The 14182-nt window shown below is 39.4% G+C and overlaps 2 protein-coding genes across 9 annotated transcripts in view; one reads left to right on the plus strand and one right to left on the minus strand.

The window, feature by feature from the left end:
- The window catches only part of mllt10 (MLLT10 histone lysine methyltransferase DOT1L cofactor), a 55772-nt gene extending 51043 nt beyond the window's left edge, over nucleotides 1-4729 (minus strand). For 7 of the 8 annotated variants that reach the window (XM_026201000.1, XM_026201002.1, XM_026200999.1 and 4 more), the window contains exon 1: nucleotides 846-1008. In XM_026201000.1, coding sequence (XP_026056785.1) covers nucleotides 846-1008 — 163 coding nt within the window. Of the gene's footprint in view, nucleotides 1-845; nucleotides 1009-4532 lie in introns of those variants that run through there. The other variant, XM_026201001.1, reaches the window with a different exon arrangement.
- Nucleotides 4730-4991: 262 nt separating this feature from the next.
- skida1 (SKI/DACH domain containing 1) lies at nucleotides 4992-13292 on the plus strand. The gene has a single exon (XM_026201003.1). It carries the CDS (start codon nucleotides 8627-8629, stop codon nucleotides 11033-11035), a length of 2409 nt encoding a protein of 802 aa, XP_026056788.1. The 5' UTR covers nucleotides 4992-8626; the 3' UTR covers nucleotides 11036-13292.
- The last annotated feature ends 890 nt before the right edge of the window (nucleotides 13293-14182 follow it).

A 14182-nucleotide genomic window follows, 5' to 3' on the forward strand; every position in this document is an offset into this window, starting at 1 on the left:
TAGGATATTACACATTAGGTCTGACCATATCAGCTTGAAGTTAAATAAGAAGTCAATATTAAAAGACATCCAACAGGATCTCAATATAGAAAAAGCAATCTTCAATGACAGGTCAGATTTCTACTTCACATCTAAAACAAAATGTTAACTTTGCATTTGTTTACTCAGTTTTTCGCTTTCACTTTTCTGCACCCATGGAGTTTCCTACAAGGACAACTTTCTTTGAAACTAGGTACTTGTGTATGTGAACTATTTATGTGAATGTGTCATTTAACCTAAAAATAACACAAGACAAACAACTACACGCGGAGAAAACAGTCAAGATCCAGTTTAGAGTCCCGGAATTAGTTGACGGCTTTGCTGACTAGCCATAAATGAGTGTTATCAACCTATGTGTAATGACCTACAGAGCTTGTCTGAGTGTGACTCATCTCTGTTTCCATAGCTGTGACTGACACGTTGTTGGTCCTGAAACTGTGGAGATAATGAACAGCCACGAGCGACATGCTGTTACAGTCGAGTAGCGCTGGGGCTAACACATACGTTAGCTCTCCAACAGGCCTTCTCCAAACCGATGTTTCACAGCAACCGACACACCTTTAAAAACACCACGGATTAACCGTCCAAATATTTTAAAATTCTCAACTGTCATCCCAATAACGCAAGCACGCTCCAGCGGTTAAACTTAGGCCATACTGCCAGTTCGGTTGAGCTAAGCTAGGCTAGGTTATGCTAAGCTAATTCTCAACCCACAACAGAAGGGAACTTACCAAAACACCAGCATCGGATAACCTTTCCCTCAAGAAAAAATAACAGTATAGAGATTTCGGGACGCTTATATTTACCTTGGTGGACGGCGACGTTACAGCCGTGACCGTCGCAGTAGACTAGGGGGTTTTCGGCCCAGCCTCTCTCATCCGAGCAAACGCAGCAGCCTCCGATCATCTCCTTCATATTACTCGCCGAGTCGTCGTCTTCCTCTGCCAGATACAGCTCGCTGGATACCATCTACCATCGGAAGCGCACAAAGACCAACAAAAAGGCGGTCGGGCGTTTGTCTCACGAATCCCTGAAAGACGTATTTTATGTCCCATTTCGATGAAAAGCCATATTTCGGTTGCGTTGTTGTTGAAGGCGGTATTTTTTGGGCTCCCCACACAAACCTCGTACTGAAGGCTCTCGGGATGTGGAGGCGTGCGCGCATGCGTGGAAAAGTCGACCATGGGAGGCAGCGAACTGGAAGAGGCTTCGCGGGGCTGTTTGATCCACGCGGCGAACGCCATTGAATTTGACCGCGAGCAGGGCACGAGCTGCACTTCTACCGCGAAGTATGATCTTCTGGGAGTTTTGTTTTTACACTGAAACGACATTACTTTACAGACTCATTAAGCAGGTTCTGTTCACATTTGTTATTAAGGTCAAAATTAGGCTATCCTCAGAAGCTTAGGCTACCCAGAAACTTAAACTTTATATATCATATTTATGTAAACGTTAAGATAAAGGCAAATGGTGCATACAGTGGAGTTTTCCCTCAGATTTAATGTGTGCTCGTTTAAGCTCATTCTCATTTATTCTAAGAATAACAGATTTATGAGAACTATGAAGCTTTATATTTAGGCTATATCCCATTCTAAAGTTTATTTCTTAAGATATTTACATAGTAGGCTATCAGCTATGTGCTAGATATCAATCTCACCGGGAATAATAATAATGCCACACGGTAGGCTGTATGAACGGTTTGCATATTGTTGGGCATATAAACTGCCTGTCATTATTTTTTTTCAGGCAAGTTTTAGAGGTTATTGTCAGCTTCAACCAAAAAACGAACAAACGTGTAGGTAGCTTTCAGTTTTATTTAAAGCTTTTATTAACGTCAAAGGCTGCTTTCCAAGCCTGTGACAACTGGGCCCATGAAAACAAGTGCTGTTTAACATGAAAAGTCAACAATATGTCAGTCTTATTTTATTGCTCTGCTTTACATCTCAACTCGCCAAATTTGTGAACGTGCAAATGAACTATTTTAAAACCAAATCTGAACCGACGGTTTTGGCTTAGACCTTGACCCAACCGATTTCCATGCCCCATTACACAACACGAACCTGTAATAGGCTCCAGCAGGACGAAACTAATTATACGTTGTGGAAATTAAGTTATAAGGTGATGCACTCATATATAAATGTTCCTAGTTTGTTTGTTTTTTTATTTTAATGTTGACACTTATCGTCCCATTTAACGTCGTCCCCTTTGTGACTTGAATAATAAGTAGGCTACACAACATTAATTTAAGATATTTTATTTCGATGGATGACTCTTTAAAAGCTTAATTCAAGAAAGGCAGCTCGCTGGCCAAAATGACCATGAAATGGCTGTGAATTCACAATATTTCACAATGATTTCATGTGTTTGGTGCACTATCAGCTGTTGGTTAAATCACTTCCGCTGTTGTTATGGCTCACAACCCTTGTTCGAATGATACTGGGGTAACCGTCAGAGATATTTCGACCTGTCATGATGTCCATCAGAATTCTCTCATATTGTTGGTCAGTAGCCCACCTGTTAGTCTAGACGAGCTGCCCCCGGGCCCACAGTACAATATTAATGCAAGAACCTTTTCAGTTAGAATATAAATTATTTAACTTTACACACGGAACATAACGTTCAATGTTTAATCATACGAAATGTTATTAAATACGAAATCTTTCTATATTAAAAGAAATACTCTAATTGTCAGTAGAATTATTTCTTTTTGGGGTTTCTCTGCTTTAGCCCCTTTTCACGGTAGAGTTTGGGGTTGCTTACGATGCTTGTCGGACTCAGAGCAATTTAGTGTGTGTGTGTGTTGGTTGGGGGCATTGTTGATTTGTAATGTTGGATTAATTTACAACATCCGGCTCAGGTAATTGGTTCGACACACGCTGAAATAAACTATTTATTTTCCTTAATATTTTGATTGTGTCAGTTTTGTCGTGTACCAATATCTGGTTCTGTAAAATCGCATAAGCAAAGAAAAATTATCATTAGAACACACGATAAGATTTGTTAGCTGATATTAGACAAAGTTCTTAAATCAAACTTCAGCCTTATGCTAAACCTACTATTGGATGTAGACGTATTTTTTTTTCTTCTTCTTTTTTTTTATCAGAGATTAAATTACGTTGCTTCAGAAAAAAAAAAGGCTTGACATGTAGGCTAACTAATTTTACTATAATTTTTTCATTGAAATAAGTTGTCTCCTATGGTTTACTGATGTGTAGGCCAGTACGTTTCCAGACCCAATAATGCTCTTCAGGGTCATTTATATCCACAACAGACTAATATTGTATCCTCCTGAATTTGATCTGACAACTTGTTACGGTTAGCCTACTAAAAATGCTAACTATTTGAAAATAAATATTAATAAGTGAAGTATTTAATATAATATTACATGTGCTTTATTTAAGAATATGCGTTGTTGGCTATATATATATATGGCTATATATATATATATATATATATATATATATATATATATATATATATATATATATATACATATATATATATATATATATATATATATATATATATATATATATATATATATATATGTCTATCCTACATGAAGTGGCATAGGCTATTGTTTTACGGTTAAATAACAATAAGGTCTGTAACGAATGTCCCAATGCAATGGACGACGTGTTTTTCCCAGTCAAAGGCAGGGATGCTCCGCACGTGGAGTAGAAGTAATCAGAGTTTGCCTAAAACACGACTCACGAGTTCTATTTTGCGCAAAGACTTATGGGTAATTCAGGGGCAGGCACATACACCGAAATGACACGGCAGGGTGAAAGGTTATTTCAGCCCACCCCCAACCTGTAAATTCAAGCTGCATGTACCAACTCATACGTTCTGAAAGAAGAATGTGTTTGAGATGGGAAGGAGCTACTCAAACTGTTGGCATGAATAACAACTCACTATATTTACGCTTGTTTCAGAAATGTAAATGGAGATTAGTTTCGACTTAAACAGGGATTGTTTAGCGAGTCGTGTTTAAAGTGTGCCTCGTGATTTTCATAGACACGATAGAAACTTCGGACTTACAGTCATGAAAGTGTTCTGTGTGCACGTGTGTACAAGAGCTGGTTATCCCCATTTATGTTTAGAATGTATGCGTCCCACGAGATGTTTGCATCGTGGTACTGAACGTCGTTCAACATTTACTAAAGCATCTTGAAGGCAGATTTTCGCCTTTTATAATTTAGTGAAGCAGTCGTGCAGTGTTTTGCTTGTGCTAGAACTTCAACGGCATATAGATCTCTTTACTTCCGCCGTGACTTTATAAGCTTTGCCAATTTATCATGCATGCAACTAAAACATTTTACTAAAATGTCAACTAAACAGTAGGATAAATGTTTCATTAAAGAAATAAGACAGAAATCGATTAAACATTTGAGCTGCCCCGTATAAAATTACTAGACAACCTAAATGCAAAGGAAATGTGTTCTTTGTTCTTCTATTGTTAGCTAAAGCGCGACGAACAAACGTCCTCTTACCTCACTCTCTCTAATGTGAGAAGCTTCTTCATCAAACTTTGAGCTCGCGATCCTTTGCGAAAAGTATGCGCGCATTTACTTAATTGAACTTAATGATAAATGGGTTGCAGAGAGCTTTTTTTATTTGTCACCGGACGTCTTTGCCATGCTGTTTGAGACTCCGCGCACGTTGTAGTGAGGTAGCCCACGCGGACCCCCACTTGGCGAGTCCGTCACGTTTGAGGGTCCAGGGCCCATCCTGATTCCATTGCAATAAATGAGTCCCCGAGTCCAACTCACAATTGTCTCAAAATAGAAGTGACCAAGTCAAAAAGATTCAATTCTTCTCTTAATTATAAATAAATCACGCATATAAAAACAACAAGAGTTTTAAAATGTTGATTTATTAACATATAAATGGTTAGAAATCATAAGGCTGTTAGCCTACTAGCCTATATATTTCTATTAATATTTAATGAAAATGCATCACTGCATTTCCTCACTGATTTGCAGCGTATGCATGCACTTAGTTCTGGTGATCAAAATGAAACTGCGTTTGTGATTGTTATCAGATAAACTCCGCTTTGTTAATATAAGATGTGTGTTTTGTTTTAATTAATTTGCACACCATATATTATAATATATCCTGTGCATAGTGTAAATAAATAAATATATTATATTAAAAAAAATACTCCCAAGCTTCTGAAATATCTGATCAGTTCCAGTAAACTGTAGCCTAATAATATGATCAATGATTAATCTAAGCTATCCCGATTTTCCAAAAGCGATCAACTTTAAAATAAATCTTAAAACGGCAAAACAAAGCATTTCTGAAGGCAAACCGATGCACACTGGGTCGAAGATCAATCATTATCACTCATGTCACAATTGAGGGCTGTTCAAGCTGTGAGGTTTCAGAATCAAAGGACCAGGACCTGCGTGTTGTCTTTCAAATGATGTGTGCCCCTTGGATAAAAGTTATAGAGAGTTCAGCGAAGGTTGGAATAAAATTGACTATTAACAGTGCAAGACTGCAGAACGTTCAAGTACCACGCGAAAAAAAAAAAAAGATCGTTGCACACTCTAACACGTGGAACAGCTCATTAATGCAGGTCCAATAACATTACAGAAATTTTCCCATCGTTAAATAGCCTACATTTGTTTACTGCTTGTCAGAACAACTACCTAGCTGCTCTCTGAGCGTAAATAAACTCTACAAGTGAGAAAATAATTAGCTGCATGCAGCATAAATTAAACGCTTATTAAAGTTAACAATTGTATATTTGTATACATATTTGTAGCATTTATATGCATTTATATTTTCCGCTGAAAATATTTATTTAACATTTTTATAATAAATAAATAAAAAAAAACAGTGTGTTGCTTAAATATTTGCAGACATTCAGGCCTATAAACATTGTGTTTGACCGTTTGTTTGACAAAGCAGTTGCAGCAGGAGCCACAGTAAGAAGGAGCTGCACTAGGACTCAACGCTGAAGGTTTCACAGGAGACCGAGTGCTCTTAATCAACAGGACGACGACTCACTTCTAGGAAAGGTGGCCTATAGAGTGACTTACACTCCCTTGAAAATCTTTATGAACTAGAGTCGATTTATGTTACCGCCCCTTGCGAATGAGTGAGGTGGGATCGTGGACATTCTGACAAAAACCGATGCTGAATTTAGTACTAAATGAGCTGTGGTGATTAACACGAACCACTAACACCACTAAGCCTATATAGCCGTCTATGCACGCCATAATCAGATAACCGCGGATGCAATACAGCATAATATAACAATTCATTATCAAGAGCAATACTTGAAAATCACCGCATGGAGGGTTTAATTGACCTAAACTATTTTATGTCATAAACTTATTTCAACCAATATATCAGTAGACCTAATCAATTAATAGGAGGACAAATAGAAATCCTGAAATAGCACTTTCAACAAAAGCGTGTATAAATCGTATGATGCACAGTAAAGTTCAAACCCATGGCGCTGTCTTGTTCGTTGTTGTTGTTTTTTTTATTATAGGCGAGATGTGAAGGGTGGTAGTAGGGTCAGGTCATTTGCATTCAAATGCTGGATTGATTGAAACTGCACAATTTCATGAATAATCTATTTATCTTTATTGTAGCTACCATATAACATTGGCAGCAAAACATCGATCGCCTTTCGAGTTTTAAGAACCACCTGAAAAGCAAGGACTTATAAGTCTTCCCGGTACCATTAAAAAAAACATTCATGTACAGAATCACTTCGTATTCGAACACAATGGGAATTTCAAATACTGTATCAGGAGTGCTTGTTTCACAACATGTTTGTAAGTTTTTACTAAGAGTTTCGAAAAATATTGTGCATGCATTTAAGATTAGCAGAAGGATTTTGTCAAATGATATATGCCTGAAAAACAAAACTAAAAAACAACAACAACGGTATTGTAGTTAAAATGACTTTTCTGTTCATTCTCTTTCCTCACCATTGTAAAACGGCATATGTCTGTACACTGACACAAACGGGGGAGGGGGAAGTCTTTGCTTGTGAAGACCAGTTATTTTCTCTTTCACATTAGGAAGTGGGATGGAGGCCTGCCTGATCTGTGAGAGAGAAAAAAAATGGACCGCAAAAAGTATGAATAATAGCCTATCTTTCTAACTCACACTTATCCAGACCTAATGTAAAACTGAGTAATTACGAGGGTATTAGAACATGCTGATTAACGTACAAATAGCTTTTTTTTGTACACACGTGTTTCTTGCATTTTTAGCTCCTTCTGCAATTCGTATATCTTGATCGACAGTTCGTTTCAGGATTTTAATATGTATTAACTCGCAACTTAGAGAAAAAAAAGCTCTGAAGATTTCTTAAAGCATGACATTTTTAATTGTATTATTCTGCACATGCTGTTACCTTAAAGAGCGTGCCCGCAGATATCACATGCACAAAATGACAAAAAGCATTAACTGTATTTAATGTATATTGTTATTCATGTTTATTACATATGCAAATCAATATCAAAGAAATAAAACACTATACACACAGTGGTTGGTTCACGTCTCTCTTTTTTCCCCTTCTCCTGAATTCAAACGAGTTTTAGGAATGGTAAAATGCAAACATCGATATTTTCATTCTGCTTTTAGCTTTCCACTTAATATTTGCTTCAATTTCCTCGTTTTTTTTCTGTTTGAGTTAAAATGCGTATCTCCCTGAAATAGATGCATTCCATTTTGCAGAGTGTATAAAGATAGCTTTAAAATGATAAAAAATTAAACATAACGGCATTGTTTTAATTTATAAAATAAATCATGTAAATAGCTGCACATCATATATATCCTGCCTACTGTCAGCATTAATAATTTTTCACAACCAGGACAACACAAAGTTGTAACAAGACTCCGACAAAATGACTAATATTAATTTCTAAGCATGAATTTATCACTAGCGAATTATTTGCTCTAAGAGAGGTGGGATTACAACGGTATGGTAATTAGCCAGGGGGATGGGGGTGGCCATGGGTGGAATATCCATTTTTATTGCATCACCTGTCAGTAACGTCCAATCAGCGTCGGCTTTGGGGGCATTAATTGATGAAGGTGTCTCCGGCCTTGCTCAGTTCCCACTGTCATTTTATTTGTGACTAAACCAGCAACGGGAATAGCAGCTGCATTTTTGGGCTCTATTTCTCTCTCTCTCTCTCTCTCTCCCTCCCTCTCTCTCTCTGTCGCTCACTCCCTCTCTTTTTCCCTTCCCTACTCTCCTCGCTTTTTATCCTTCTCACTGGCAGTGCTGTTCACCTTCCTCTTTTCCTCATGGCCAAATGGGAAGGGAGCTGAGGGAGCGCAGGTATACAGGAGCTCAGACAGGCAGCAGCCGGCCTGTCGGCAACATCACACACATTCCATCGATCATGCAGTGCTCAGGTCAATGGACTGATTGTTTTCATTCAAACAGGCCATTTCATTTTTATTTTTCTATTTAAAACTTTTTGTTCACCACGCAGTGTGGACATGTCTAAGCCCATGCTGGACCGGTCAGCAGAATGCCTTGAAATAAAGCAGCAGCAGTAAAGCTACTTTAAGGACATCCGTCGCTCTAAATGTTGGAATTAATGCAATGAAGAAAATGGGGGACTTGGAATCCGGTTTTGAGGAAATGCAGGGTGTAAAGCTTGGCTATTTGGTTATCAAAGGCAAACAAATGTTTGCCCTTTCTCAAGTCTTCACCGACCTCTTGAAAAATATTCCTCGGACTACTGTACACAAACGAATGGACCATTTAAACGTGAAGAAGCATCACTGTGATTTGAAGGAACTGCGAAAGCTCAAAGCAATAAATTCTATAGCTTTCCATGCAGCAAAATGCACTCTGATTTCAAGAGAGGACGTGGAGGCACTGTATTTTTCCTGCAAAACTGAGCGCGTATTGAAATCAAACAAAAGAAGGGAAAAGACAAAAAATTCCTCAGAAAAAATGTGCGACGGCAAAAATCGCACGTCTGCCAGAAGTGACTTTTGGACAGAGAAAGTTTGGTTGAGTCTGCATGGGGTTCCTCAGACTTTCTCATTCAAAAATAAAGCTGTCCGGCAGGACCCTGTCCCTCGCACTCACTCAAATCTACCTCAAATTTACAGTAAATCCTTCGCTCGTGACTTCCAACCGGTCACGAAGTCGGCATCGACACCCTTTAAAAACTATAAAACAGATCAAATACCTGACAACTGTGTGGCTTTTAATCAGAAACATACGCTTTTTCGGCACGTTGTGACTCGGCAGCCGCTGCTCTATCAGTCCGCCATTGCAGCGCAGGCAAAGCACCAAGGCAACGCAGACCTACTTTACAAAAGGAAGAGGAAGCGCGAGAGCAGCGCGAGGCAGTTCTGGTCGAGGAGCAGACGAAGCCATCCGGTTTTGGTCGTCCCAAAGTGCTGTAAACCAAAAGTTCCCCACGGATCTTTAAGCCAGTTTCACCACCTCGAGCATGGATTATACGTCGATCCTCGGCACACCGGACATTTTCAGGAAAGCTGCAGCAGCGACACGGAATCTAGTTCCGTCTCAGAACGGGTGAACAACGATTCGGATTTCGGCTCGAGTTTCTCAACCACCAGCAACTCCGGGACTTCAGATGAGGAGGAGGATGACGACTCTCTCTCGGATTCTTCAGATGTCAGCAGCGATGAAGAGAGCTCCTCTCAGTCTGATTCGAGCTCTGTGTCCAGTCAAGTTTCAGTGCAGAGCATTCGTTTCAGGCGTGCGAGGTTCTCCAGTCTGAACACAAAAGCACCTCTGCTCTTACAGCCAACTTTTCACTACAGGCCTAATGTGCAGAACATCCCCACTAACCAAGGAGTAACGTTTACTTTGGATTGCCAACGAACTGGCAAAACTCAAAAATCGGACTTCACGTTGTCCAGGGACGCACACAGGGATGGTGATGCCGCAAACGTGCAGAAGTTCTGCCCGGTGCGGACCTGTTTCCCAGATTTAAGACAAAACGAGGGCTCTGAAGCAACATCACGCCTTGAATTTCCCAAAGATCCAAAGACAACAGACTCTGTCGCTAACAGAATTAAAGAGACTGGGCTTAAACCTAATGCAAATGGAAACAAGGCGTTTCCCCAACAAAGAATACCGGGTTCTGCAAACAAATGCTCCCAAGCCTTGATCTCCCACTGTGTTCCGGACAAAGAAATAACGGTTTGTAAGTCTTCTGACAGCAATCTTTCATTAGCAGCAAATTCCAAGAGGGAAGCGAAAACTTCCCTGAAACTGCCTTCACCTCTAAAACCGATCAAAACAGAGACCGATGAGCCCGTTAGTACCTCAGGCTTTAACAATGAGGCCAACAGGGCAGTAAAAACGCCACAATTTCTACTCAACAACGTGAAGATTAAAGTCGAGGACACCTTTGACGAATATGAATATGCAAATCAGCCTCTGGAATATCAATGTAGGGATCAAGACGCTGATGGTAAGCGCATCGGTAACGATTTAAAGGAAGCTGACCACTGCAAAGCCACAGAGAGCTTTGTTCAAAAACACCCTGCCTGTAACGAGGAATCAAGAAGCACTTTAAACACTCCTTGTTCCGAGGAAGGGGAGTCCAAGAATGGTGCAAGGGTCAGGAAAAACTACAGGGCGATGCTTTTGGGTACAAAAACCGAAAGTGTGAGGACATCCGCGAAATCAGTTGCAAAAGTTGACCGGAGCCCCCGTTTTGCAGGAAAATTCGCTAGCAGTGAGGGATCGAATGAAGACTGTGCGGGCGCGAGCAAACGCAAACGAGCAAGCGCCAGTGTAGCATCTCTGAAAAAGCCCTTCAGACTGATGGCGAATTTCCCCTCTCCTCCGTCTCTTGTTATTGGCAGCGATGGAGATTTGAGTCCCGCTTACTCTTTGAACTCTTTAAGAAGTAACCAACTGCCTCATCGTTCTCACCCAGTGTGGAGATGGCAGCTCGGTCATTCAGTTGTTCCTCCCCCTCCAAGCCACAAATTCAGGAAAGCCTCTGTTATCCCGTGAACTGTTGTTTTGAGCTCGGGGGGAAATGTCTTAAAACTGTGACAAGCACTGATTCCCGTTAGTTTTGTTTTCATTGTGGTGTTGTTTTCAGTGCATAGGTTGCTGGCCTGTTGTTATGTAGCACACATCGTCCTCATATAGCACAGGCTGGCCTGGGACTCGGGAATATACGGAGGTATTTATAATAAGCTGGTCTAGTTAAAAAAGAAGAAGAAGAAGAAGAAGACGTTTTCAAAATGACATTGACATCGTGGAGCTGTTTTTGACCTGATGGACTGGACTCTCATGGAGCAAATTTTGCCTCATTTTGCAGGCAGGGACAGGGTTAACCATCTCTCAAAAGGATGGCGTTATAGTGATTGTCAGGTCTGTCAACTTAAATGTTGATTTTGTTTTTAAAACAACTGACTTTGGCGGTATATTTTGGGCCAATGTTTTGTATTTTCCCTTGATGATTCATCCACATACTGTATTTTTGAATTACTGTAGGCCGTTGATCCATACCTTATTTATTCATTTGATGGGTGCTCTCCAATTGTTGGCGCTTGGCTGTGTTCACTCACACGCAGCGCACCATAACATAACGGTAGGCCAAACACAATGGCCCTCGAACTGACAATCAAGAGCTGTTTGATTTGCACGATGTAATAGAGGGAAAACACCAAATCAAACTCCTTCTTTAGCACATTGATAGCTTAAGGTATAGAACAGGTAAAGCACAAATTTACCATGCATTGCACTTTGCTAATGCCCATTAGGGTGAATTAGTGACGTGTGTTTTGATTTTTCGATTTTCTTACGCAAAAGAGCCATCGCAAGTTAACCCAAAAAACTTTTTTAAATAAGTAATTAATAATGTGGTGCTATTTCCAATATGCTCTATTGCTTTTGAGAGGAGGTTTTGCTAGTCTTCTTATTGTAAATGTTGCCGATTTCAATGGAGCGACCTACAAACACACAGACAACTGCATACATCAGTGTTTTTACAAACGTGACGAAATCAAAGGAAAAAAAAGACCTCGGTGCTAAGTGGAATACACACACATTCTGGTCAGGGTATGCTTAGTAAATGTTTATTTCTCTTTGACTCAAGTAGCCTTGTCCTTCTCGTATGGTGTTTTGATTGTATTTTCTTTTGCTAGGCCTATTTTCCAAGGATATGGATTACCTTGGCACTCGAAAACGTAACCTTAAAAACATGCAAGTGTTAACTTGGTGTTCCACTAGAGTACCCTGCCCCATATAAATGCCTTGTGATGAATGTACTGTGACTTACCGTATTTGTTTACTTCAGCAAAAGCAGACTGCCTCAAAACAGGCCTTTAAAAGCAAATTGTATCTGTGATGGGATCAGCCAATGAGATAAATTCTTACTTTTTTTTTATTATATTGCCAAGGGACGAAACTATTCAACTGCATTCTAATTTCCTAAACAAAACAAATACAAAGCCTATGAGTTATCACTAAATGGACATAGACTATGCAGCTTTGGCTAAAGCGAGGCTACCGGGTTCAAGTCATTCTGAGAAAAACACGTAATAGACTTTAAAGGGTGTTTAACGTATTAAGGCATGGGTACATTACATGTACTGTTTTGATTAAGTGGGGATTGACACTATGTAGCCTATTAAGTGAAACTGCATCGCTTTGTGAATGTTCCAGTATGCGATATAGTGTGACACTCTGACAGGTGAATGATTAAAATATAGTAGTTCTATATTTTTGTAACGCGACTATTTAATGTCTGCTCTCTCGGGCGTATAAAATAAACTTTTTCGTCCGTTCTGTGTCAAAGTGCACTGCGGACGGACAGAATAGCTATGTCGTCCCAACTTCAGAGGAACGAATTCAAAACTATCCAAATGAAAAAGATTGTAGCGCACACATCACAACCCCATTAAGTTAAAGAAATGCATGATCTCCACAATGAACAGAAATGGAAAAATGGGCGGTGCCTCACTGTAAACATGGTAGGTTAGGAATTATCTGGTCAAGGTGGACTTTTTTATCTTTCTGATTTTGCTACAATACTTGAGGTCAGATTTTGACATGAGTTTTTTTTTTCTTAAATTGAAGTCACTGGTTGTTTATACAAATGCATATTTATTTTTGTGATTTTCCTGGTTTTTGTATACTATTGTTGTGTAGGATAAATGCACTCGAAATGAAAACTTGAAAACGTGAGGTGGATTTTGAAGCACTTTCTTTTTCTTTTTATGGTGAAACTGTTCATTAAATACATCTGAGTGTGATGTGAGATGATCATTCATTTTTAAGTTTAACTCCTTAATATTCATTGTTATTATAAGTTAACCGTTGTTTGGCCCTGTCTTGAGGTAACTTGCGGTTCCAGCAAATGTAAGATCAAACTTTAAGATAAGTTGTTTATTGTAAAGAAAAGTGTTAGTATGGGGGAGGGGTTTAGAAACCGATGGTCTCGTGCCCTGCTATACACACTATGGACTCAAGCACACTACTCATAAGCCTATAACCACACATGAGCGCGCTTATGCTACACAGGCTACTCTAATCAGAGAAAGGAAACAGGAAAAGCAAGGACGTCTAGAAACGGCACATTTCAAATGAGGAGATCTACATCAGACATGATCTGGTTACACAACCATGTTTCCATATAGTTTTTTTACAACTGTCTAATCTGCATCTGAGACGAGGCACTAGGTCTCTAATATAGTTTTTAGATATCATAAGATATTACGACCACTTAGGCTCAAAATAAGCTTCTTCGCCTGACTTCCCTTCTCCAATGAGGGTAAAACTTAGAGCAGAGGAGCAGGAGGAAGAAGAGTTTTCGAGAAAGGTTTAAAAATGACAATGTAACGGCGCGTAATTAGACAGAACCTAAATGCATCGCAGATAGAGTTCCTCGTGAACGCTACGTCTTGAGATATAGGCCTAGGGGACAAATTAAATAGTTAACTGGGTAATTTCTGCATAAGAAAAACAAGTTCTAGACAAGTTGCATAGCGAGTACCCACTTGTTTGTAGACCTTGGTAAATGCAGGGAGAGTGGAGGTTGAAAGAGAAGGTGCTTTACTAAATTACATGTACATTTTATAAGAATTATTTACTATTAAATTCACCCGATTTAACCTATGCACTATTAACTACATTTAATTGTGTGACAGT

The sequence above is a fragment of the Carassius auratus genome, chromosome 24 (assembly GCF_003368295.1).
Source record: "Carassius auratus strain Wakin chromosome 24, ASM336829v1, whole genome shotgun sequence".
In the NCBI taxonomy this organism is placed as follows: Eukaryota; Metazoa; Chordata; class Actinopteri; order Cypriniformes; family Cyprinidae; genus Carassius; species Carassius auratus.